At 45.0% G+C, this 25839-nt stretch overlaps 1 protein-coding gene across 9 annotated transcripts in view; it reads right to left on the reverse strand.

The window, feature by feature from the left end:
- Window positions 1–25839, reverse strand: part of TMCC1 (transmembrane and coiled-coil domain family 1) — a 74808-nt gene that overhangs the window by 12428 nt on the left and 36541 nt on the right. For 8 of the 9 annotated variants that reach the window (XM_077184715.1, XM_077184712.1, XM_054640121.2 and 5 more), the window contains one exon: window positions 732–1666. In XM_077184715.1, the coding sequence (XP_077040830.1) occupies window positions 732–1666 (935 nt within the window). Of the gene's footprint in view, window positions 1–731; window positions 1667–11074; window positions 11221–25839 lie in introns of those variants that run through there. The other variant, XM_077184714.1, reaches the window with a different exon arrangement.

Genomic DNA, 25839 nt, shown 5'->3' on the forward strand with positions numbered 1-25839 from the left:
CCACTGTCACCTCTCCCCTGTGACTTCATCAGGGATCAGCAGTACTGCAGCAACTGCTCCACCTTTCCATTCCCTTCCAGTGAGGGGAAGACTGATGGAAACATAGGTCACCTGCTTCCAGTGCCTATAATCTCCACAACAAGAGCACTGTCAGTATCTGACATTTAATTCAACTTCATTTCCCTGAGTGCTGCCACTGTGGACTGAGCAAAGAAGGGAAGGGATATCTTAGTTTTGGCACGTGGGCAAGATCATGTATTTTTAGAGAACTTGAAGAAAGCTGGAATGTTTCTTTCTCTGGTAGATATGGATCTGAGTGTTGGAGAAGGCATGGTCAAGTCATGTCTGCATTAGTTCCCTGTCATTTGCTTTGATCCAAATATTTTCAGGATTTTTTGCAGGGCAAAGCACTGTCTGATAACAGTAATTGCATCAATGTACTCCTGGCTTTGGGACACCTTCTAAGACCTCTTCAGCTTCACTTTTTATCTTGAAAACATTTTGAAATAACCTTTTTCCTTACAATCTCTTTCTTGTACAGAGAGGGAGGTGAGCAGCAAGATAGAAATATTTATAAAAGGCAGAACTGGGAGGGAATAGTCCTGAGAAGACCTCAGAACCATCCACTTGAATCAGGCTGCTGGGAACAGCCTGCTGAGCACTACCATCCACAACTCTGGTGCTTTGCAATCACAGCATTGGAATGTCAAACCAAGTACCACAGCACATACCTGTACCGCTCCTCCTGCAGGGTCTGCATTATCAATGTGTAATCCCTCTGGTAGCGAACCTTAAGGTCCTCAAATGATTCTTCCAGTCTTGCCTGTGTCTCTCGAATTTCTTGTATCTCATGCAGTATTGCATCAAACCCTGAGCTCTGCATATCCAGAGTGTTTGTTTTGGAGCTGGAAGCTCCCACAGGGCCCCCTGTTGTACTGTTGGCTCCCACTGAGCCTGATGTGGCACTGGAACAATCCTCTTCACTGCCATATTTTGGGCTTGACTGAAAGTTCTGAATAACACCTAGAGCCTTGCCACCTGTCCCATCTTCCTGGCCTTCTTCTAAGGAGTCTTTCAGATTAGCAATATTGTCTGCACTCCCAAACTTGTTCCTTATGAGGGAGGCAATCTCCCGGGGTTTGGAAACCACAGCTCCTGCTGCTGAATGTGTGGCCTGGGAGAAACTGGAAAGTCCACCTTTTACACTGTCAACCACTCCCTCACTGAAGCCAGTGACTTTTGCTCCAACATCTTTCAAACCCTGATGCATATCCCTGAAGACATCCTTTGGCTGCCGAGGGATCCCATTCTGTTCAATCTCTCGCAGCTTTCGATGGTAATGTTCCAATTTCTTCTGCAGCTGCAAGATGGTCTGGGCTGACTTTTGATTTTTCTTCTCAAACACTTGCTTAATGCGGGCACTCTGCTGCTTGTCTGCATTGTTGGCCAATTTCAGGTACTCTGCCACGTTGTCATCACGGGCTGTTTGCTCAATTTTGATCTGCTCTGTCAGCTTCAGTATCTTCTGCTGCAGGTGTGTGATGGCCACTTTTGTCCGCTGCGGATCTGGGGTCCCATCAACAGAGTCTGCATTGATGCTGCCATCAGTGCTGGAGGCCACGGCACTGGAGGTCTGTGCCAAGCTGCTGACTTCCAATCGCTCAATCTAAGCACAGAGAGAGAGAGAAACATGAGTGCTAATCAGCAGCTTCACCAACGGAAAAGCTTTCCTTCTTTATGCCAACTAATTCTGAAAAATTGTATCTTTTTTCAGCTGGCCAGGGGACAGTATCAATCAGGAGAGCTTCATATATTTTAAAGAGATCCAGCAAAAGTTTAAAAAAAGCAAAACCTCTCATACTTGACTCCACTTAATTATCTCAAATAATTGAAAATTCAAGCACAAACGTGCAACAAGGCACCCCAGTTTGGCAGACCAAGCACTCCAAGGTATCAGTACAAGGGCAGGGCTCAACTAGCTAGAGAGTGAAGAGACCAAGAAGGTAATTGAGAGCAGAAGTCACAGGGTTTAACTGTACAGTACAGCACACCCGAGTCATTCCTAGTGCTTCATCTGTCTGAACAGCAGCAGCAGTGAAACCTACAACCGATCTACTACGGTCAGAAAAATGGAGCCTGAGAGGCACCCGAATGCACGCCTTGCCGCGGCAAACCCTGCGAGCAGGTGTCTCCGAGTGGGAGGGAAAAAGTGAGTTTCAAAAGACAAGCCCCACGTATGGAGAAAAAAAAAAAAAAAAAGTTATAGGCTGTTTCAGCTCAATCCAACCCGCCAAGTACCCGCCGCGAACCCGCGAAGGACCGGGCAGGTGCGGTCGCACCGGCGGCTCCTGACCCGGACATTCCTCCCTGGAGCCGACCGTGCCCCCATGCCGGCCCGCCCCCGCTGGGTCCTCCGGCGGAGCAACGCCCGTCCCGCGGGACCCCCGCGTACCTTGTCCCGGCGGGGCAGCAGCGCCCGCTCCCCGTGCATGGCTCCCGCCGGCCGCCCGCCGCCCGTGCATGGCTGCGCGCCCGCCGCGGCGCGGCCCCGCCCGGCCCCGCCCGCCCCCTCGCGGCAGGGAGGCCTCGCCGGGCCGGGGAGCCGCGAGCGGCAGCCACCGCGAGCCGCAGGGAATCTCCATCCCTCAGTTTTAAAACGAACGCGCGTTTGGATCCCGCGGCCCCTGTCCCGGTGAGGAGCTGGTGAGCAGCCGCGATTGCTGCCCGCACGCTCCGCTCCCCGGGTCGTTCCACTGGAACAGCTGCCAGCCGACCCACCGCTACTGCCCAGTCGCAGAACCATGTCCGTGATTGGGAATATGCGCTTTACAAAACAAAAATGCTGTTACACTTAACTGTAACCTCTCTCACGGTTCATCATTCCGTATTTAATGCCAAAAACCCCGCAGGCTGCAACACTGGCCGGCACCGGTGGTTACCCGGGCTCCTTTCCATAACCCTAAGGTTCTCTGTTGCCCCCTCAAGAGGAAAACCAGACACCTGGGGAAGCAATTGATTCATTTTCTAGAGGAGCTCAGCTGCTGGAAACCATACAATATAATTTCTTGGTCTGTTGTGACTCCTGCAATATCAACTGCTTTCTTAAGAAGATTGAGTTGTAGAAACCCTGGAGCTCTGGAGAGCTCAATGGAAAATTGGTGCTAAGAATTAATATTAATCAGTGGGACCAACACTATGCATGATATCAGTACTGCACAGCAAACATGCTGTCTATGAGATGTAGGGACATGCATTTGCAAGTAATACACATTTGTAAAGATAACTCTTCTTGGAATTTGTAATTTCATTAAGATTTTTCCAGGGCTGTCAGTGATCAGACTTCTCCCCATGGCCTAGACAAACACAAAGACCTTGCCTGTGCAGGGCATGCCTGGCCTGGGAGCATCACCCAGCACCCATGGCACAGCTGGTCTGTGCCTCACCCAGAGAGCAGCTCTGCCAACCAGCCGCCACCCCAAGAGCAGCACAGAGCATCTGTGCAGCACACCAAGACAATCATATTACTGTTAAATGCCTATGAACCAAGGGCTTTCTCAATCCATTCTTAACAATCTCTACCTCCTCCAGACCAAGGACATTTTAGTATTTAATGACAGACGATGAAAACCAGAAAGATCCACAGTTTTGATGCAAAACTTCCACATTTTAATTTAATGTAACTTTTTTTTCTTTTTCTTTTCATAATTGATTTTTTTCTGGGCAGTAGTAAGGGTGAGTGAGCATGGGACTGACCCCGTGTCTCAGAACCAAACAAACTGCTCATCACCAGTTTTTCTGCAGCCCAGAGGCTCTGAGCTGAAATCTGCACAGATCAGTGTCATAGAACTACTGGGGCTTCAACACTACTTTGCAGTGAAGAGTTTCTATCAGCTTAATTTACTCCAGGTTTGGTATAACTAGTGTGTGTGTATGGGTAATTACCATAAATTACACCAGTAGTACACTCTTCCTCTCATGACACAAGTTTTGTGAGAGAAAAATTTGGTAGAAACTTTCTCTTCCCCTTTTAAAGTCAGTTGACTTCAGCAAATCTGCCCAGGTTGTCTCCTTACAACTTGGTAGAAAATGAACTAGAACAGCAGTAATAGAATAAACCAAGTTGGGATAATTGCTTTATAATTACCAGATGTCTGGATATTATTCGGAAATAACAAAAAGGGTTCTTTCCAATTCAAGAGGAAAAGGCTGAATAAGTGCAGTTCTGGAACAGAACTGAGATAATTTAAATCCTTTGTCCATATCGACAAGGCTTTGTAAAGGGAAGACTTAACACAAACTGGGTCCCTGGGAAATGCTGATGACATATTATTTAATTTGAGATGATGGTCAATCTGTCCTGAAAAGATGTTGGTAAATTAAATACTATAATGATCAATGTTTGTATAAGAACAGGGGTTAGAATTCAATAGTCAATATTTCTTGCAATACAATTTTCCATTATATTTGACAGTCCAGTTAAGGGGAGCTGTGTGCCCTCCCACCAGGAGGCACACTGAGAACTGCTTTGGAATTATGCCACAAAGCAGGTGAAATCATGTGAGGGCCTTATGCTTTCTCTCTCTCAAGATCTTACCAAATTCTCAACTATTAATGCTCTCAGGCTTTCCCTCCTGTACAAGCTTTCCAATGTCTCTATTCTGCAGCACATAACCCAGAAAGCACCTCATGATTCTGCCTTTTGGTGCTGCTGAAGATTAAATACAGCAGTTCTTTTAAAGGTATTTCACCCTCCTAAAACTCCTCAGTAAAAGCATATACCAGTCATTCACCAAGAAGATGGATTGTTGCTTTAAAACACTCATGGCAGCTGGCCTAAGCAAACAGCAGCTTTCAGAGCAAGCCTGCTGCGAGGGGGCAACTCCTGCTTCCTCCTCCCTCCCCTTGGGAAGCCTGGAGCTTCACAAGTGTGACTGAAAATTGTCATGCTACTTAAAATAAACACATGGAGGGCAAAGTGAGACAGGGGAGCTCAGAGTGAGACTGCACAGCCCCAGAAAGAAGATAACAGCACCTGACGTGCCTGGGTTAATCAACTTCCCAGTGACTGCACACCTGACTGGCAGCTAAAACTAGCCATGAAAACATTCAGAACTTGTTTGGCTTCCTTTTCCCACTGTGCTAAAGGCAATACAGTCATAAGAAAGAGACAGAAAGTCTATGAGACTCATAGAAAGTCATAGGTTTTAGACTTCCTGTTTGGAAACACCACTCAACAGCATCATTAGCACATGGCAGGTGCAGGGATGGGCATAGAGACTTGGCCAACCCCTCCACACTAGGTGGACAGATGGTCACCAGCCTCAGGCAGGCTCAGGAGCAGAGACTCAAAATCTCTGATGACAGTTACAAGGGAGTTGGTTTGTTAGTAAGCAAGATCTCTAATCAACGCCTCAGAGGAAATAAAAATCACAGGGGAGAAAAACCCCCACCATTCTTTGTGCTCAACCACATCTGCAGAGTAAAAGCCCCCCAGGCCCCATTTCATTGGATCTTCGTTACCTAAGTGCACATTTGAATAAACACACACAGAATCCCCAGCAGGTACAATGAAGAGATACTTAAACATCACAAATTACTATGAGGTACCCTTAACACATTAGATTAAGTGCCATCAACAGTCATAAGTCACCTCCCTGCATGCCACCTGCAGCACATGATTCTTGAAACACATGGGTTAACATGGGACCAGCCCCACTGTCTCATGAGCAGTCAGTGTCCTGTTCCTCTGTGTCATTGTACATGGCACAACTTAGCACAGGTCTCAAAGGAAACAAAAAGTGTCACAAACTCCCCTGCCTCACCCACTTGGGTGATGCAATAAGCTCTTTATGACCTACACCTGATCGAGAATTGAGAGTCTGTTTTTCTAATGCTTTGCTTTTTAAAGGTTGTTACTGAATCACAGATCAGTTGGGGTTGGAAGGGACCTCTGGAGACCTGGTCCAACCTCCCCCTCAGGCAGGGCCACCAAGAGCCAGTAGTTGCCCAGGACCATGTCCAGAAAGCTTTTGAGTATCTCCCAGATACTACTTTCACATCCGGCATTTGTGGATCTATCTGTCTGTTGCACATTGCCACACATCTGATACCAGCAACTCTATGGGTCACTATTTACTTCTAGTTGCATATTTCTGTGATTCCAAATCCTGCGCAACAGCATACGTAAGGGAGAATATTTCTGTTCATTCATCTCTCAGGTAAATACAGACAGAAGATGTAAGTACTGCTGCACTGGACCATCCCTAGAAACAACTGCTCACTCACATGTGGATTCATTTACAAATCCACCTTCCTTCAGCAAGTGCTCAGGGTGCATATATGCTCCCGCTCTACAAAACAGCTGCCTTGGATTTACTGTCAAGAAAAAGAAAAAGGAAAAGCAGAAAACATGTCCAGTGTGATTCCTTGTGACACACTGCAGTTATTCTGAAAAACTGTATTGACTGATTTAATCTTCAGAAGCTGCAGCAGGCTTTGCTTTTTAACAGGCTCCAGCTACTCACCCACAAAAACCTATGGTCATCTTTGACAGCAACTGTACTGAGGTGTCTCTAGCATGCCCCTAAATCCAAATCCAAATTAAACCTGGCTAAGGAAAGCACACAAACAGATGGACAGCTCAAGAAGTCTTGCTGTGTGTTTTTCACAGCACACCTCATTGTTTAGATTATAAAATGGGGATTTCTGAAAGTTATACAGCCTTTGCCTATGAGCAATTAACCCTCAAAATTATGGGAAGATCACCATGGTTATGGGTTAAAAAAAAAAAAAACAAAACAGAGAAAACAAAAAATGAAAAATTACTCTGAAAAATATTCAATAAAAAATTCCAGTACAATGCCTTTGCCTGCCTCAGTCAACAGCTTGAGCAGGAAACCAACACTGTGACACCAAGAGGAAATGGCTTCACACCTTACTCACAATAGTTAAACAGTCACGAGTGATGATTGCTGCAACAGGAATGCACTAATGGTGCATCTGCCAGCACAGAGCCCCACAGGCCTGCTTTGGAGAGAGGGGAGAGGGCAGGTCCCTGCCCCGGACAGAAGGGCTTGTGGGCAACCACAAAGGGGAAACATTTCACATATGCTGCATATACTGCATGCATTTGGGCATTCCCTTTCTTTAGGGGTGTTGAAGCCAAGCAGCTCCCTGCCCAACCCTGTACTGGCACAGCCTGGGGACAGACAGGACAGCAGCTCCCTCTAGAGCCAATCTGTGAGTTCACTGGGAACCAAGTGATAAGGTGGCTTGGGGATGTTCTTACTACTTTCCCAAATGTGGTTCACCATCAGGCCCAAGACAGCAGAAACACCACTGGAGGAAAAGGTGACCTGGGACTGCTTCACTTGGCACTGGTGCCAAGAGCAGCATCCCTCAAGCAATGGCCTGAGGTACATTAACAAACCCTCACTTGGGATTTGGTAAAGCCAGCTGCAGGGCGACTTGCCCATGGCCTTGTACCTAATTCAGTATGAAATGGAGACGTGACTTCATGTGTCACATCAAGTGCCAAAAATAGTTTAGCTGTAAAGCAGCCAGCTGTCTTTTCCTCAGAGTTGTCAGCAGCAGACCCATATTCAGCTGCAGCCCTTCCTGGTGTTGGGAGCAACGATGAAAGATGCTGCTGCCACACGGCATCATACTCGCTGTCCCAGAGGCAGCTTCTGTCACAACCAACACTACTTGTTCCACAGGGGAGCTCCAGCGAAGCCTTGTCAGTGAAGGCAATTGCTGGTCACAGATGCTTCCCCCACAGCACCATGCTGTCAGCGCAGGGGGGTTCAGGGGGCTCCACATGTTCCCCCTGCTTGACTCCCCCTGCCCAGGGCTCCCTGCCTCTCGGGAAGCAAATGTTTCACTTACTAACTGGTTAAGAGGTAGCTGAAGCGACAAAGCTGACCTCCATCTTTCCCAACTGCCCCTCAGGCACATGCATCCCTGACGCCTACCAGCCCAGTATGGTGGGCTGAGGGAAGGAGCACTGCACAAGCTGTTCCCTCAAGCAGGACTGGAACATGTGGGACTAGGCACCAGCTTGGCCTACAAGTACTTATTGACATCCCAGAGACAGAAGGGATTGACACAATCCAGTGTAAAGTCTCCCTTAAGAGGCTGTCTACAGCCCCTTTAATTCCTTTTAAACAACATTGCTGCCAAAGACATCACCTTCTTGACCTCAAATTTCTGAAATCCCGAGAAAAAGATATTTTTGAGCAAAAAAAGTAAGGCTTGATGGCCCAATTCAGTAATGGTTTCCCTAAAGCTAGACTAGTCAAGCAGAAAATCATCGGTGTTGACTGAATAAACAAGGCAACACTGAGGGTGAGGGAAGTCCAAGGGAACAGATACAACAATCTGGTCAGAAAAATAGGAAAGAACTATAGTTCTTATAGTTCTCGTGAATTATACACGAGAACTTGTAGGAGGTGATAAGGGATGACACAGCAAAAGATACAGCCAAAATAACAACCACGGTTGTTTATTTTAGCAGCTCCTGATTTCTAGTGGGGAGTGCCAATCAGGCTAGAAGTTACAAAAATAAGGATAGGAAATGAGGTAAAGCTGAGCAAAAGTTAAGTACAGGAATCAGCAGAAGAGGGTGGATTAAGAAACAAGTTTATACCAGCTTTTATAAGAAAGTGACTATGTAAAATGATGTGTGGTTTTTTTGTTTGGTTCTAATTTTTTTGTTTGGTTCTAATTTTTTTAAAATCTCATCCTATTTTCCTCAGTGTTTGAGTCACATCTCATTACCTGAGAGACAAAATTTTTGTTAATACTTCCTAGACTTTTGTGCTTCAAGCTGCTATCTGATGAACAGAGATTATTATTGCATGTTATATATTAATTTGTAAAGAACACAGCTTAATTTTATGGTCGCAAGTTAACTTTGACTTGCAAAGCATTGGAGCAAACTGGGTCGAAGTCTGGAAGGACAAATGCCTCTGCATGATCCTTCTGCACAGAACAGCCGTGTGCAAGAGCAAAGATTCTCCCTTTTTCAGGGGATGTGTCTCTGTTGAGGTTTAACATGCACATCCCCTCCGAGTGTTTAATCTGAAGGGCTCCAGCAGCTATACTTCTACACTTCCTTCATTTCTTTATTTTTAACTGTAGTATTTTTTGCAGGTACAACACATAGTGTGATCATAACCAAAACTCCTCCCTGAAGTTTATCCAATCAACAGTTCATACAATATTAAGTAATTCAAAGCAACAAGATTCATGCTTCCTGTGAATACACCGCTTTGCCATTGCCATAGAGCATTTCTTGACATATTTCCTTATTTAAAGCCTTTGTAGTACAACGTACACATAGTACCAGATAAAATCACACTTGTCACAAACGTGCAGTACAGCTGCTTCAGACTCCTGCTTTGCTCAAATCAGCTTGTTTACTCCAAGTGCTGCAGGTGTTCCTGCATTAGAACCAACTAAATCTCTAAGATCGCTCCAAGTGGCAAACACAGCTTGTAAAGGACAAGACACTGTGAGCAAGGGCAGTCCCTTCAGCCCATGAACATGCCCTCCTCAGGGCCGCTGATGTGTGGCACAGATGCCTTTGGAAACCTGGAAGAGAACAGCAAGCAACGAGACACCAGAGAGGAAGACGCATTCAAGGGATGGCGAGCACCTGTCAGGGCCAGGCAACAGGGCACTTGTCCAGAAATCCACAGGGAACACTGAATTAGGTAAATACTGAAATCACTGTGCTGCTTTCAGTATTCCTGCAAAAGCTAAGAATCCTCATTGAGAACTCCATTTAGAGATAGCCCTCAGTGCAGCATCTCCTCAACACACGGTAGAAAGCTGTTCAGACTACCCTGACCTGGCCTAGAGAGCACAGACCATGGTATCCTGTGCTCACTATTCCTCTCTTCAGCTCTCAGGAGGTGATGCAGCAGCCTCGAGTTAGGTGTGACAAGATGCAAAGCACGCATATCATTCAACCTATGATGTGAAACATCTGTAACCCCCCGGGCTTTCCTGCTGCCCCGTACCACCGCAGTCTGTACCTCTGCAACTCAACAACAGGCATTTTTCCTGAGAGCCACCTGTGTGTCACTTTTATTATGAAGAATTATGAATGCAGTGAGACCAAGTACACATATAGAAGGTATTATTTTCTTTTGGGAAAATCGAAGTTAATGAAATAAATATATTAGACATATGTGTTTCAAACACAACAGGAATACTATTCAACCTTTCAACCATGTCTTCTGCAGACTGTAACAGACCCCAGGTAAACCATCAGCTATGGCAAAAGCCAGTTTGGATTCCAGGTTTCTTTTTTCCTCAAACACTGGACCACAGAGCATGGGAGAGCTAACTGCAATAATTCAGAGAGAAATAGCTTCTATTTTGTGTTGCAGATCAGAGCATCAAAGACCTTACTGTCTCTCTTTGGTATTTAATAAATGGGGGAGGAGGGAAGATACAGTTTACTGTTAATGCAGACTGAAAAAGGGCAATGCTGAGCTACACAGCTCAATGAAACAGAAGAAAAATACTTAATCATTTCTGAAGGTCACTGGGTCTATGGGAGGCAGCACAGTTACTCTTTTTTAATCTGGAAAAGAATACAGTTCTGCAGTTTGTTTACTACTTCCTGAAAATACATTTTGCACAGCTAAAAACAGCAAAACAAGAGGTCACATTAAAAAAGCTACCAATGCAAATACTTCTCTCTGACACTGGGCTGCATCTGCATCTTCTGCATCTGCATCTCCCATTTCTTTCATCACTCACTGTATCATACAAACGAAACCCCCAAACAACAAAAACAGAAAATCCCAAAAAGCAGCACCACATTTGATCTTGTTTATGGATTGCAACACTCACTCAGACAGGAGCCTTTTTGCACTTCCCAGCTTCAAAAGCAAAGAAAAACTACATTAAAAAAAACAACCACTGAAATTCAACAGCAGTGCCCAGAGGAAAAATGGAGTGCTTCCAAGGCTGATGCACAAAATGAGGTCAAGTTCTACTGGAGACTTAAATAAAACAGCCAAACATGACAGCTACAACTGTTCCCCGACACCCTCCTCACCTTTGTGGGCTCGCAGAAGTCCCTTTCACAGCACACGCAGGTACAGCAGCACCACATAAACATCACCGTGCAGCCATGGGCAGCCGCGGCGCTGGGCGCTGCCCGGGCAGTGCCGCGGCCATCGGCCGGACCGAGCGCCGGCTGCGCCGCCCGAGCGCTGCTGCCGGACGAGCATGGCTGAGTGCCGGGCTGAGCGCTCGCTGCTCCTCGGTGGGGAGCTCTGCTCCGGGCTGGGAGCAGGACCAGCACACGGCATTTAAAGCTACAGGCCTTCCCAGGCACTGTGCAATGCCTGACACTATTTTTAAAACTATAATTTAAGCCAGAAAAATAGTTCAGGATAACAGACAGTCAAATCAAGAGCAGATCAACAGAGTCTAAGTGACACAGTTGCTCCTCAGCAACACAACGTAACAGACCTGGGAGCAAAGGCCAAGCAGAATTGACACTGGAGATTCAAAAATGCACAGCAGGACATAAATCCACCTATAAACTATAAGCGCTAATTATAGCAGTACTGAAATGCTATTTAATATTCACTAAACAAAATTTTCCGAATATTAGCGTGATCTCGTGGAAGGCTGAGGCTCTGATTTTGTCACAGAAGGACTCTAGTACACAACAGCGCCAGCACAGCACTGTTACCACAGCCGACCCTGGGGCATGAAGAAACCTCAGCACTTCTTATCCCCTACCCTCAATTTCTTTGTCAAAGAAAATGTGTTTTACTATCATATTTCAAAGAGGTAAAGCAAAGGCTCATTACCCTGTTTGACAGCTCTGACTCACAGCACCTTATGCCACCCAGCCCCACTCCTTCAGACACATTTGTAAAAAGCCACCCTCACCCGCATGGCTATTTCTCCCCTTGCTCTTCTTTGTCTCACTGATATTCTGTTTGTAGCAAATATTATCACTCACCCAGGACAGAGACAAGATGATGCGAAGACAAGCCATACATAATCTAAGTTTGGGATCTTCAGAACCATTATATTTAGAGTATGCAAGGTGCTCCTGAGGCTGAAATACCAGGAACCACCCAATCTGACAGGAATGGAGTGGCCTTTTAGGAGCTCCCCACTGCATGAATACTGCAGCATGTCTGCCACCAGTATCAATACAAGGACTGAACTTTCCCATTTTAATTTATGTCTGAACCTTTGAGGCAATGACTATTTGAGACTCTGACAGACATCACAGTGCTAGGGTTTGGTAGGTTTGTGGTTTTTTCCAATAACTTTCTTCACTTGCAGTAATGCACAGGTAATGTGAAGAAATTCTGCACCGAAATGTTAATTCCTAAAATACAAATTTCAGGAATGTAACAGAGGAGAAACTCCTGACTGACTCAGATCACAGGCAATGTGGAAGAAAATATTCCTATCTGCAAAATTCAGTTTTCATTAGGAAAAAAGAGAAGAGGAATTAAAAGCCAAAAATGTGTTTCGTAAGAACCAAAATTAGAGGAAGAATAGCTGAAAATACAATTGTCTCAAATTATATTGGTATGTCAGGTGGCATTTCTGAAAAAGCATTATGATGAAACGGCAAGGGCATTGTACAGGCCATTTAGAACAAACAGGAACTGAGAATGAAAACAGTCCACAGGGCAGGAGAGGTAACATCTGATTCATGAAGGAGACAAGCCATGTTGGGGTGGAGATGTTAAACGATACAGCCCTAAAAGCATTTCTGTGGTCATTTCTGTGACATCAGAGAACAGGACACGAAGGACAAGGGATGAGGGAAAAGGCAAGAGGAAGGTGGCTCTCAGAAGAGTCTGTGGTGCAATTCTGCGACTGGGTCACCTGCAGCCTCCATCCCCCCATGGCTGACAGGTGCCCGGTGTACCTGGGCCCTGCAGTGGGGGGCTGCAGGGTACCAGCACCGCTGCCAGCACCACCGCTCCCACCCTGCTCTGCCGTGCTCTGCCACGGCACCGGCTCCCTCAGAGCCGCACCTGTCAGCGGCTCCACGCCTTGGGAAGAGCCCAGGAAGCAGCACTGCAGTAACCAAGGCCAAGATGTGGAAAGAACGCAAATGAAAATGAAACTACCGCAACCGATCATAATATCATGGATTGCAAACTGCAACATACTGACATGAAAATGACTGCAAACTCCAGAAACTACAGGAAATTTAATTCAACTAACATTTGCATCACTATTTCTCTGTGGCTATTTTCAGGGTTAAATGGTAAAAGGAACTCTAAAAATGTATCAACCTATGGGAGTATTAGATATTGATATTCTCTGACTATTGAGTGCACTAACAAACACATTCAAGCTGTAAAAAAGTCTCTTAAACAGAAACATAGGTATTAGTCACTGACCTGTACCAAATGAGGATCCCAGCCCACATCTGCCCCATCTCTGTGATCACGCACTCGTGCAGGGCCTGCAGCAGGGTATCATCACAAACCCACTGACCACACTGCACAACACTGCGGAGAGCGTCTGACTCTGTGCCGCAGAGCGACGGGGAGCAAGAACCAGGCTAAGAGGCATCCACTCTACTGCAAGAGTCTAGTGAGAAATGTCTACTAAAAAGCCACTGTCCAGGCTAAATGCAGAAACGGAATAATTTCTATTCTTGCACAAGTTCAGAGCACACATTGGATTTGGAATCACAATCTAACACAACAGCAAGAAATTTAGAGAAAAAAGAAGAAAGTCTCTTTTTCAAGGAGCTGTTTCAAATTCATACGGCAGATTTCCCTCTCAGAAAGCAGTATTTATACTGAGAAACCTCCAGATGCCCAAGACATTTTTTCCATTAACAGCAGCAGATCTGACTTAACAGGGGTGAGAGGGAAGGATGGTGAAATTTCTTGTGCAGAAAGAATGCCATTAGACTTATTTAGGAAGCAGCTGATGTTAGGTACAACCCAGTCTGATTCACATGAATTTTACTACTATTCAGATAGATCATTTTACCACATAAAGCAATAAACACATCCATGAAAATATGCTAATTAGTCTTAATATAATTAGAGAGCCTTCAAAAGTTTTATTGCTACAGAGCAATAAAACCAAACCCAACCTACCCGGCTGAATTTCACCACCAATAAGAGGACTCTGTCTCAGTCCTCCAAAAGGAATGCATGCTTTTCTCTGTATGTGACTCTGTATGGCAACAGAGCACTGGTGTCCCATGCCATAAAAAGGAGACATCTATACCCACAAAGAAATAAAAACATCATATAAAGAGCACCAACAGGCACTCTTCCATGCAAACAAAACTCAAACAGCTCTGGCATGCTGCAATCCTGCAGCAAGTCTGTGCAGGTCTCATTGCTGCAGGAACTCCTCACCTCCCTTCTGTGACAGCCTGACACAGCAGGAGACAGTGGCCATTGCAGCTGGAGCCAGATGACGGCATCAAGCCTCAGCTATGTGGGGGAAGATAGACATTCCAAGTGCCTCAGCCAAGAACCAAGTCTCCTAATTTGAGCCAGCACTGAGAAGGACAGGGAAGGGATGGGGCACTAAACACCCTGCTACAAGTGTTCTCAGTACAGGGATGTAGCCAGGGGCTGCTTGTAGCTTTCTTACATTCTAGAGTATTTATTTCCTGAAGTTACTCAGTAAAACTACAAAGACGACTAATTGCAGGGGTGGGAGCAAATGAGCTTTGAAAGAGGTTAAAAACTTACGGAGATTAGATGCTTATATGACCCCTGTAACAAGATGAGAACTCTTTGCAGGACCCCTTAAAACCAAAAGGTTTTGGAAAAAAATACAGCAGGGGCTAAATCCATTTCTGAGGAAAAGTCTGAATGCTGCCAAATATTAAGTAATGCAGAACATTAAGTGAGAGAGTAAGAAATTAGCAGAAAATTCAAGTTCCAAGTTGCCTTTATTGACTAGAACGTTGTAGAGGCAGTGAAGACTTAATATCCCAATGGCACTCCTGGATCAGTAACCTCAGTGATGTGAGGCCTCTTGCATAAGGCTTCCTGCTTAATTCTGTGGTGATTAGTAAATTCCTGCACAGTTGCAAGACCCCAATCACAGATCCCTGGTCTTGATCCATACTAATCCCCAAACTGAAACCCACCAGACTGTTCCCATGCTTACTGCCCAGGACAGGGGCTGAAGCCACCTGAACATTTTGCTGGCATATAGAAATTATGAACCCGTGTGTGATTACAAATGCTGCAATAGCCTAATCATATGAGGTACCATTTGGGCCAGAAGCACTTTAAGCTAATGCATTATTTAACATTTATATTCTAATTTAAGATCCTAGACTTCAAAGTCACTGCACAGAGCTGGAGTTCCCCTCCTCTGTACACACCCATTGGAATAAAGCCAGTTTTAACTATATTTGTCTTTTGCAGATTTCCCTCAGAGGATGCTCTGTACACGAACTTGCTTTCTTTTTACTAGTCACAGATTCTTGCCCCAGTTTTAATCACCAGAAGAAAAATAGCCTTCCCTTTCTCCACACCTGTTTCCAGAAGTACTCCAAATGTTTCCATTAGCACTTGGAGTGGGGAGGGGGAGAAATGAGAGAGAAAGGTTAATTCATAATTCTCGCATCCCATAGCACTGATGTAAAGTGCAGCCATACTGATGGGACTTTTCATAATCAGTTCAGCACAAAACCACCACGGTGAGTCTGAAGGAAAGAGCATGGCAGGCTGAGACCATGCAGCTCAGGACTGGGGTACCAACAAGGGCGGCCCACAGCCAGAGCAGCAATCACTCAGCAGATGTCCCCAGGGACCATGCTGGAGAGGGAATGGCTGCATGGATGGGCAGGTTCCCCCTCAGGAGGTATCAACACCAAGGACATTTTCCAAGGGCATTCTTGTGATCACTGCAGCATCAAGTTGACTCACCCACAGTAATAATGAAGGAAATCCAGCTGCTGCCAGCCAGATTGCTACTAGACCAGATCTGTATACATGGTTAAATGATGTCTAGTTAGAAATGGATTTCTCAGTATTTATAACAGCCTCTCTCTAGGGGAGACTAAACAGTTTGTCTCTTCTGGCTACTCATGTGATGATCCAAAGCCTCACTTTAATCTGTTAGTACTGGTTAAGCTCCACTTTCAAACACAGAATGGAGCTTTAAAGAATTACATCCAAAGGACATGCAAAACTGCACTAAATTCTGGTCCTGTCTCCTTTCCTTTCCATTTCTCCAGGTACAGGAAAAACTGACAAGTCCAAAATAATTGCCTACACCTCAGTCTGGCACTAGCTGATGAGGGCTTCTCAATGGCTGCTGCTTCATGATCACTGGGATCTGCTTCCAGCCACAAGGGAAAGCAAGGGGAAAACAAAGTTAACTTCAGCAGACCTGAGACCTGCAGCATGGGCTTTAAAGCCATGCTTGTTTTGCCCATAGACCATAGTGTTGTTTTTCTAATAGGCAATGAATCGGTTAATCTGTTAGAAATCTGCATTTAAAACATGATCTTCCTCCTTCATGATACAGAAGATTAAAAATAAAGACTCTTAGCACACTATCCAACATGGCTCCAGTTCAGCAGAAACCACCATCAGGGCAAAATGCCCAGTCTGCATAAAGGATTAAGTTTATCAATAAAGCAACCTAAAAACTGCAGAGTGATGACATGGAACATTTTCAAGAAGACTTGGTTTGTCATTTCTCCATATTGCTGGCATGAACATTACCACAGTGTTTAATATCTAAGTCTAACTGACACGCAATACACACACACTCTCCAAAGCCCACATTTCTTTTAGTCTTAATGCTCTGTTTTCTCCAATGACAACTTGGGAAGGTACACAGCTGTGGTTGAAATTGCTTGAATTTTCTTCAAACAGAATTTAATTTGCCAGTTTTTAGTTTTGCTGCACATCTCTATATCAAATTGATTACTTCTGGTCAGCATGTAAAGCTTTTTGAGCTACCAAACTTCACCTTTTCACATTTTCACTTTATTAAAGTAGTTGAAAAAAAAAAATCACAAAAAACCAACCAAAGTTCAAACCCACAAAAAACATCTTCTCACTCTTCAGCAACTGTCTTGGAGTGGAGTTCTGCCAATCAGTGACTTTAGTTCATAACCTAACTAACAAGCCTCCACTGACACGTGGAGCGGGCTGTGTGCCCATCACTGTACCTGCAAACGTGAGTTGTCCTGGTCACCACATGTGCAAGGCAGGATCCGAGGTTTTGCTTCTACTTTGCAATAAGCCCAAAGTGTGCAGCAAACACGGGATGTGATGGGTTACTGCAGTTTAGCTGACACAGGCTTGTTTGTTAATTCAATAATATACCTGAGGCCTCATGCTCACTAAGTTGGCTTGGATACATTGAATTTGACAGCTCTCCTCTCAGCATAAAAGTGAAACCTTCTTCCCTTTAACCCGTATTTCCTTCAACTGCTGGAATATGAAGAGCAGAAAATCTGATCCTTTCTGGCTTTGTTGGAGAGGTATTGAAGTCCCAGATACTTGTAGCTAAGATAACAACACAAGAAAGCTGAATTTTTAAAACCAAAGTATTAGTCATTGAAATAGAGTACATACCATAAACCACCTGAAACCAGATTGACTAAAAATGTTTTTTCCTTTTAAACAGATCAGTCAACATGTATCCAGGCCTCTTAGCCTGACCCTGATAATGTCCCCTATAAAAATATAAGAACCCTTAATTGAAAGCAGCAAAAAATCCAAAAGGCTTATGCTTTTCCTTCTACTCCCAGCTCACCTTTGAATTCTGCCAGTGGCTCTACACACTGGGCTGGCTGCTTTGTAGAGCTCCACAAAAGGCTCCCAAATAAAAAGAAAATAGTTTGAATGCTTTTAGTATTTTCACATTTCGTTGTCCCAACAATGCAGCTCTGTCCTCTGGGAAGGAGCACGCTCAGGCTGAAGACAGAGTGTTATTTTGCCCATCCCATGGCCACGGAGCAGCCCGGCTGCATGGCACTGCCCCGGCTCCGCAGGGACACCCGCAGCCCACCCCTGCTGCAGCCCGGGACAGGGCCCATCGAGCACTGCCACAGAGACCCACACCCAGCAGAGCCAACGCACAGGCGACAGGAGGGGGAAATCACAGAGCTCAACCAGCACAGATGACGGCAGCAATCCCAGCAGGGACTGGATTTCCTCTGCACCAAGGGGAGGGAGCTCCTGGGGAGTTCACCACTGTCTTCTCCATTAAACACCCCATTTTAGTCGACCAAAATACTTCCATTGAAATACCCAGGTAGACTTTCAAAGACCAGCACGTTTCTCTCCTGAAAAACAGGGAGTTCCTAGAATTGTCTTACTGCCCTGATAAAATACAGCCTTTATATGCTAAAGAAGTCTTAAACACTACTAAAACTTATCTCTGCCATGTTTCTTCTGCTGTTCATATTCCCTCTTGTTCACTGAATCTCTACATAACACTTTGTGACAAATTTCCCGCATTCTGTGCTGTTTGGGACAAATTCCAGAAGACTTTGCAGAGGATTCCCATGAGGAAGCCTGACCTCAAAGCTACCTGGAAGAAATCACTGTAACTGGAAAAGAATTAACCATACTCCTGAAACGGACTTCTGGCATTACAAAACTTTTCTTATCACTAAATCATTCAAACTCCAGATTCTTTGCATTCATGGAGAATGTCCCAATGAGCAATTTGTACTGCCACATCCAGAAGAGATCAAGCATTTAAAACAAAAGCAGCATCTCAGCAGTGCAAGTGGGTTTCCTTATTTTAATGTTGAGCACGAGATGGGCCACAAACCTTGCTTGCTGTGGAGCAGAAAAACAGCAGAAAAAACCTAAATCACTCAGATGAGAGGATGGACAGGAGACACTTGATTTCATTCCCTTGGTGTCACAACACACAGCACCTTGCTGACTGGTTTTTTAAAAGCAAACTCCAGCAGCATCAGCAACAGCAAACAGACATGCAGAGCCAGGCTGTTCAAAGGTGACTCAGGGCTCTGCCCAGCAAACCAGCCACATCCACAACCCCAGTATAGCTGACATCCAAGAAAGGAGAAAGCCCCAGGACATACAGTTGCAGAGGCAGGCAGCGAGTTCTCCATGCTGAGTGTGCGGCGAGGGCAGCACGCAGTGTGAACCCCAGCACCCCTCCACTGGCCAAACACACTGTACCACAGCACTGTGCTGGCAGAGCCCAGAGCCAGCCCTGCCGGGCTGAGCTCTGCCTGCACAAAGCAGGACCTTGTAACACGACGCTGTAGTGCCCTGGGTGTCTTGGCAGGAGCCCCAAACGCGTGTTTGAAAAAGCAACTGCAACCCTGAACAAGCAAGGCATGAACGCACTGCAAGCAGAGCCACTGAGCCTGCTAAAAATACTTCCTCCCTGCCCCTGTCAGAAACACATCTCAAGTAAGAGTCTGAAGAATAATAAAGTTTTCTGAATAATAATAAAACCAAAAAAAGCAAAGTAGCTCTGCTAGCAACTGTCTTGGAAGCTTATTTTAAAAAGCAATCAAAACCCCAACATACTCTTGAACAGGAAAACACCTTATGTTTTATTTCAAGAGGGATACTGCTGAGTTGAAGGACATGCTTTACACCTCTTCTAGAGCTCTGGGCCAAGGTGCAACCTCAAGATCTCTTCCTCCGCAACCTGCCAGAGGAGATTGTTGAGGCTCCTGTTACAGGTTAAGGAGTCAACTGCAGACAAATCTAACCCGTGCCCTGCTGAAGAAGGCACAGACACCTCGTGCACTGTGCAGTCCCATGTGAGATAGATGAACACCTGTCACCTGGCTGGAATGCTGCAGTAGGGGCCTTGTACCAGTCAGCAACCAGAGGAAAAAAAAAAGAGCTGTCAGACTGGAAAGAGCTAAAAAACACACTGCACCTGCTCCATCCCTCCAGCAGGACAGACACCAGGCTCTCCCGGGGACCAGGAGGAAACCACATGCAGAACCACAAAGCACAAGGTGCTGAAGCGATCCCAAACAAGATCCAGGGAAAACACTGTAAGATGAGGTTTATATTTCATGCCTCTAGTAAGCACAGCAAACAGACCTTGTATGTTTTGAGAACCATTGGGGATGGTCTAGACAGTGTATTCTTCTAGGGAAGAAGTGAGAGACTGTCCTCTCACAGCATACTGCCTTGTAGGTACAGTTGTAGGTAGACAACTGTGTTCACCATCTATTCATAACAGATCTAGCCTCAAAAAGAAAGACATGTGAATTTATTCATTGAGCATGTTTTCACACCGATTGTGTTCTGTTAATTACTAATCAGCCTGGCTGGCTCTACCGTGGTCATTCAAGAAATGCAGAAGTGAAAACCAAGTCTAGGGACACTCCGCTGCAATTCCCTCCTGGCTAGTAGGTCACAAACACGGAGAAGCTACATGAGTATACTTTCTGGGTCTGTAAGAACTATCTGCTTAGTAGCCATCTACCCTGATTATGACAGAGCTGTTTCAGGGGCAGTCTGCTCTGTCACATGCTCTCCCAAGGGTGGCCTACCAGGATGCACCCCCCAACACCAATCTACCAACCACTCCCACTGCTGAGTCCTACATCTACCCAGTAGCCCTGAGAAACAGCAACATCTGCAAAGGCCTTCTTTAAAGACAGGACAATGAAAAAGGTGCAAGAACTGCAGAAATACTTCAAAAAACTGGTAACAACAAGAGATGGTTTTAAAAAGGACAAATCTTGTACTGCTCTTTCTGCCCTCCCCAAAGCCAAAACATCAGCTTGTTTTTCTGACTCATCTGCTACCTCACTTGGGCTTACAGTTTGGGGAAACAAATGCACTTCCAGTTTAGGTAGTGAGCATACCTTTTGTTCTGACAGCAGTCCCTATCAGCTGATCAGTAACTTTACCAGCTTTTAAAGGGAACCTTCTCCTATCTTCTTGCTCAGCAAGACCACAGGTAGTTCCAGGACTCACATGCTCTAAATCCATACTTGGAATGTGAACCTTTGCAGAAGTCACCATAATGGACAGCTTGCTGATAACCCTACAATGCATCAGAATTATCATATTATTTCTTCCCTTCACACTATTTTAAGCTTTTATTCTGCTGAATATATGGAAGACAACTCCTTTCTTGTGACCACCACTTTTTTTTTTTTTTTTTTTCACTAAAATTTAAAATTTTCATCTGTCTCAGTCTAGGTTAACTCAAAGCATGTTCTAAAAAAATTGGTAAAAATTATTTCAGGAGGCTTTGGTCGAACTCAGGTTGGTACATTTCTAAGGTTTACTGTAATAATGCATTGCTCCCAAGACATATTGATTCATTAATAGTCTCAACTCACCACACAGGCCCTGCCTAATATTTGGTGTTGATGACCACTCAGATGGATGATAAGGTCCCACTTGGGTGACAACGAGGCCACCTCTCCAAATCACCATTAAACAGCATTCACAGCTGCAGAGTCCTGCCAGACCATCACCAGCCTGGCTGGGACACCAGTCACTAACTGCCCACCAGGACAGCACGCTGCAAAAACCCCACCTGCACCAACCCCTGTGCACACAAACGCCCTCGGCACTGGCTGCTCCAAAAGGCTTGGTGGCTGCCTGGCAGTGCCATGGACATAACCCAAACTAACTCACACACAAGAGTGGGGCAAGAGTGAAATTCGTCGCTATGGCAATTAGCTTCCATTCCTTCTAATCAACATCTTAGAAACAAATGGCAAAGGCAGCGTCTTTGGCCCATGGCTGCTCCTTCCCCCAGGCAGCACCCTTCCAGCCCTCCCAGCTCTGTATCACTGTCCTGCTTACAGCTGCTGCCAGAGCCATTCCCTGAGCTTTCAGTAACATCACCCAAGGTAAGTGAACAGTTCCAGAAGAGCATGTTTCACTAGCCCAGCTCACTGGAACTAGTGTTTGGCAGCTAAAGAGCACAGTAGGAGTTATATAGCAAATCCCACCAAAAGCACCACCCCTCTTTTCCAGCTGTGCAATCTTTGGCAGTGATCTCACAGAGGGAATCACACACAAATACAGCAGGAACATACTGACAGGCAGCACTCACTGTCCTGCCTTCTCTGTCCTGCCTGCCCCACAACTCTCCCCATCCCAAAATCTGGCCTCAAAGTAGGCAATAACATTTTTCCAAAAGTATCTAGTTGTTATCTGCTTCCTAATTGGAGTATTCCCACACATTTTTAATGACAACTGTCATTGGTTAGCTGAAATGAGCTGTTGTAAGAAACAAAGAGTAGCCACAGAAGACAACACATAGACCTCACCCAGAAGACAGTCCAGAGCAGTGGATGAAAATACCCCCTCATAAGCAACTCAGCCAAATAATTGCTGAAAAGTGTCTCAATTTGTTAAAAATAGAACCAATTTCTGCACTGGCAGATGGAGTTTCAGTCAAAATATCCACTGAGCCACTTGAGTAATTAAGTGTTCCTTCTCCATAGCATAACAAAGTAGCTAAAGCAATTTACTGCCCTTTCCGAAAAATGGGATAGAAATACTGTTAGATAATTTTTCAGCATAGAAATGACAACAATAAGGTTTACAGCACTGAGCAGCAAGCCTCTAGCTGAAATGCTGCCAAGTCATCAACACCATTCTCTTCATACACAGAATTTGATCTCTCAGGTAATTACCTCCTAGAACAGAAAAGTAATTTAATCTAGGAATCAGGTTTACTTAGGGGAAAGCAGCTAGAACTCTAGAACGGGAATCCTCAGTGACGAGAAAGACAGAGTTAGACAGAGGGCAGCTGATGGACAGTGAGGTTTTTTAAAAAGTATATGTACAATTTTTGAACAGCTATATGTAAAATTCAGTCTTCATGATAATACACACCCTGTATTATTTCCCAAACTGCTTTTCCTTCACAGGGTCAAGTTTTTTGTTTCAACTCTTCTTAGCATTTCACAGAATCACAGCATGGTTTGGGTTAAATTGCATATTAAAGACCATCTAGTCCCAACCCCCTGCCAGGGGCAGCTTCTCTGGGTAACATGTGCCAGGTCTTCACCACCCTCACAGTCAAGAATTTCTTCCCCATCTCCCACCTAACCCTGTTCTCTGTCAGTGTGTAGCCATTCCCCCTTGTCCTGTCACTTCATTCCCTTGTCCAAAGTTCCTGTCCAGGTCTCTTAGAGCCCCTTTAGGCACTGGAAGGCTGCCCTTCAACACATCTTAACCTTAAACACTTTTTCTTTCTAAACTTGAAGTTAATTAATGTCAAATTTCCCTTTAATTTGCTAAAACTATTAATTTTGTAAGTTTAAAAAAAATACAAGGTCATACTCCAGATGGATGAATTTACAAAAACATTTTGTACAAACACTGTAAATGGAAACCTGGCCATGCTGGGCCAGGACATGAGCAGGTAAGAGGAGCATGATCATTGAGCCATGTCCAAGCGTACTAAAAATTTTCCATGAGATGAACTGTGACAAGAATTCAGGCACAACTTCTAGAAACTACAGAACAGCCTGAGCAGTCAGGCTGAGTGCACTGCAGCACGTGTGTGCTGGCTAACACTATAAAGCCTTGGCACTGCAAAGCTGCACAAACTCCACCGAGTGCTCGTTCCATGCCACATCAGTCAGAGCTTCTCAGGTTCTGCACAGAGCAGCAGAAAAGCAGCTCAACTGGCACTCAGGTCTCTCTCCTCCCCAGCTTCCCCCAAGCTCACTAACCAGCCTTACCAGCAGGACAGGCACATCATCTTCCCAGACCCAAGCAGCCAGGGCCCATGGGAATGAGCCTGGTAGCAGCGGGGAAAGCCAAGCTCCTTGGCCTCTGCTGGAGCATGCAGTTCCAGGTAACCCAGCCCCATCCAGCTGTCAGCGTGAACCTGAACACGGCCATGAGCACTTCTGCACCATGGCCAGGTAATGGGCACCCCAAAAACCCACAGAGACAGGGCAACAACAGCAAAGCACTACACACAGATTGCACAGTATGTAGTGCAGGCACTTCCTTAGTTAAAAGCAGAACAGCATTAAAGTTTATCCCTTCCATTACCCTGTTTCCACCAATATATATATTTAACCTGCATTCTGAAAGGATACAATTTCAATATTTATCAGTTAAACAATAAACATTTGGCTGACTAAATTCCAGCAGCTCTCCAGTGACATCTGCAGCAAGGTCCACTCTCTGCATTTCTGAGCAGTAGCAGCAAGTTCCATATTTCCCAAATTTAACCAATATTAGGATAACATGAAACCTAGCACAGTCCTGACTTCCAAATATCTAACAAAATAATTAAATCTAGGCTCATGTAAAAGGATTCGCTTTGAATCTTCACTGTTCTGGCACAGGCCGTCAGTGAACTGCTAAAGTTGACCTACTGTCCCTCCCAGTTATCCACAGTGTTTCCCACACAATGAATGAAGGCATTCTCATGGTACTTTACACAAGAAAACTCTCGAAGACTATGTAGAAATTAAGTAGTTAGTGATGAACAAGAAAAGATCAACATATCTCAATTGTTTTGAGAACATTAGTAACAGAAGAACAAGTGCCCCTCCAAACTAGACTCTACATGGGAAGGATTTCCCTTTAAAGCAGATGTTTATAATTTGTTCAGTGTGAAAAACAGCTGAACAACAGCTGATGAGTTCTGAAATGAAAAACCTGCAGCAACCAGCTTTCTGTTTCGCTAGCCAGCCACACCACAGGCATTTGCTTGGAGAAACCTGTAGCACTGAGGCCACAGAGCTCTGTGGTGCCCCAGTCCTGCCAATACTCCATGCAGCATTGCAGGCTTACACCTATCCAGGGATCATCTGGGTCTGGAAAGACAGGAGATTCAGCCACACTACGTGCACTGTGACTGAACTTCAGTGGCCAAGGAAAGCTCCTTGCCCAGCAGTCTGCAACCCAATTATTTAAATCTATAACACCACAATGACTTCTTTGCACAGTCTTCAGCTTGTTTGCTTTCTTCTGGCATGAAAAGCAGTATTTTCTTCTTCCTCTTCACTTTTCAAGCAAGCTAGTAAAATCCTATATTCTTCCTAGTGGGCAGAAAAGAAACTTTAGTCCCACTCCAATACATCAGTTCCACACACTGCTGACCTTTGGGCAGCAGTTCTGCACCAGTATTGCACATGCTTTGCAGTTCAGGCTCCAGTGAAGCACCACCTCCCCATCAACCTGAAACTCTTTATTTCCTCTGCTCCTGTTGCCAATGCCAGCAGCTGAAATTACTTTTTTCTGATGATAGAAATATTTCTTTCCCCTCTAAGTTTTTGTCCACTATCAACAGGATCCTGGGACCTCTCACACCACAGTGTAGGCAGTGGGTTTCAGTGCACTTCCGAGGCAGACATGCCTGAACAAGCACAAACTGTGCCTGCACAAAGGCCATCCTGTGCTAACTGAAGCACTCCAACATTTCATTCTCTTTGGGAGAAGTTAGTGATTCTAGAATGGAGACTTGTACAAGTTACAGACTTTCTGAACATGACTTCAATGTTCACAGGCTTTCAAGAGTTAAGTAATTCAAAATACGCAGATAACACAGAGAAAATATTTTGCTGCAGTTGAACTTTTACCAAGGGGACTCCAGGAAAAAAACTCAACAAAACCCCTCTTATAGCAAAACTTCAGTTTGCATTCTGGTGATCTTGGATTCTGTTCTTGCTAAGTGTGTGCTCTTTGAATGCCCTATCACAAAGCTCAAACAACAGTACTTATAATATGCTGCTGAAATATTCTATTACTCGTATTTCAAATCCAAATACAATTTTCTATTTCATGCATACTAAAACCTTCACAGCAAATCTTTGAAGGACAAGAACCTTGCTTCCTTAGCAATTCTTCCTATCTATTTTAAATTGTATCAAAGCTGAGAACT

Source organism: Agelaius phoeniceus, chromosome 11 (genome assembly GCF_051311805.1).
Source record: "Agelaius phoeniceus isolate bAgePho1 chromosome 11, bAgePho1.hap1, whole genome shotgun sequence".
In the NCBI taxonomy this organism is placed as follows: Eukaryota; Metazoa; Chordata; class Aves; order Passeriformes; family Icteridae; genus Agelaius; species Agelaius phoeniceus.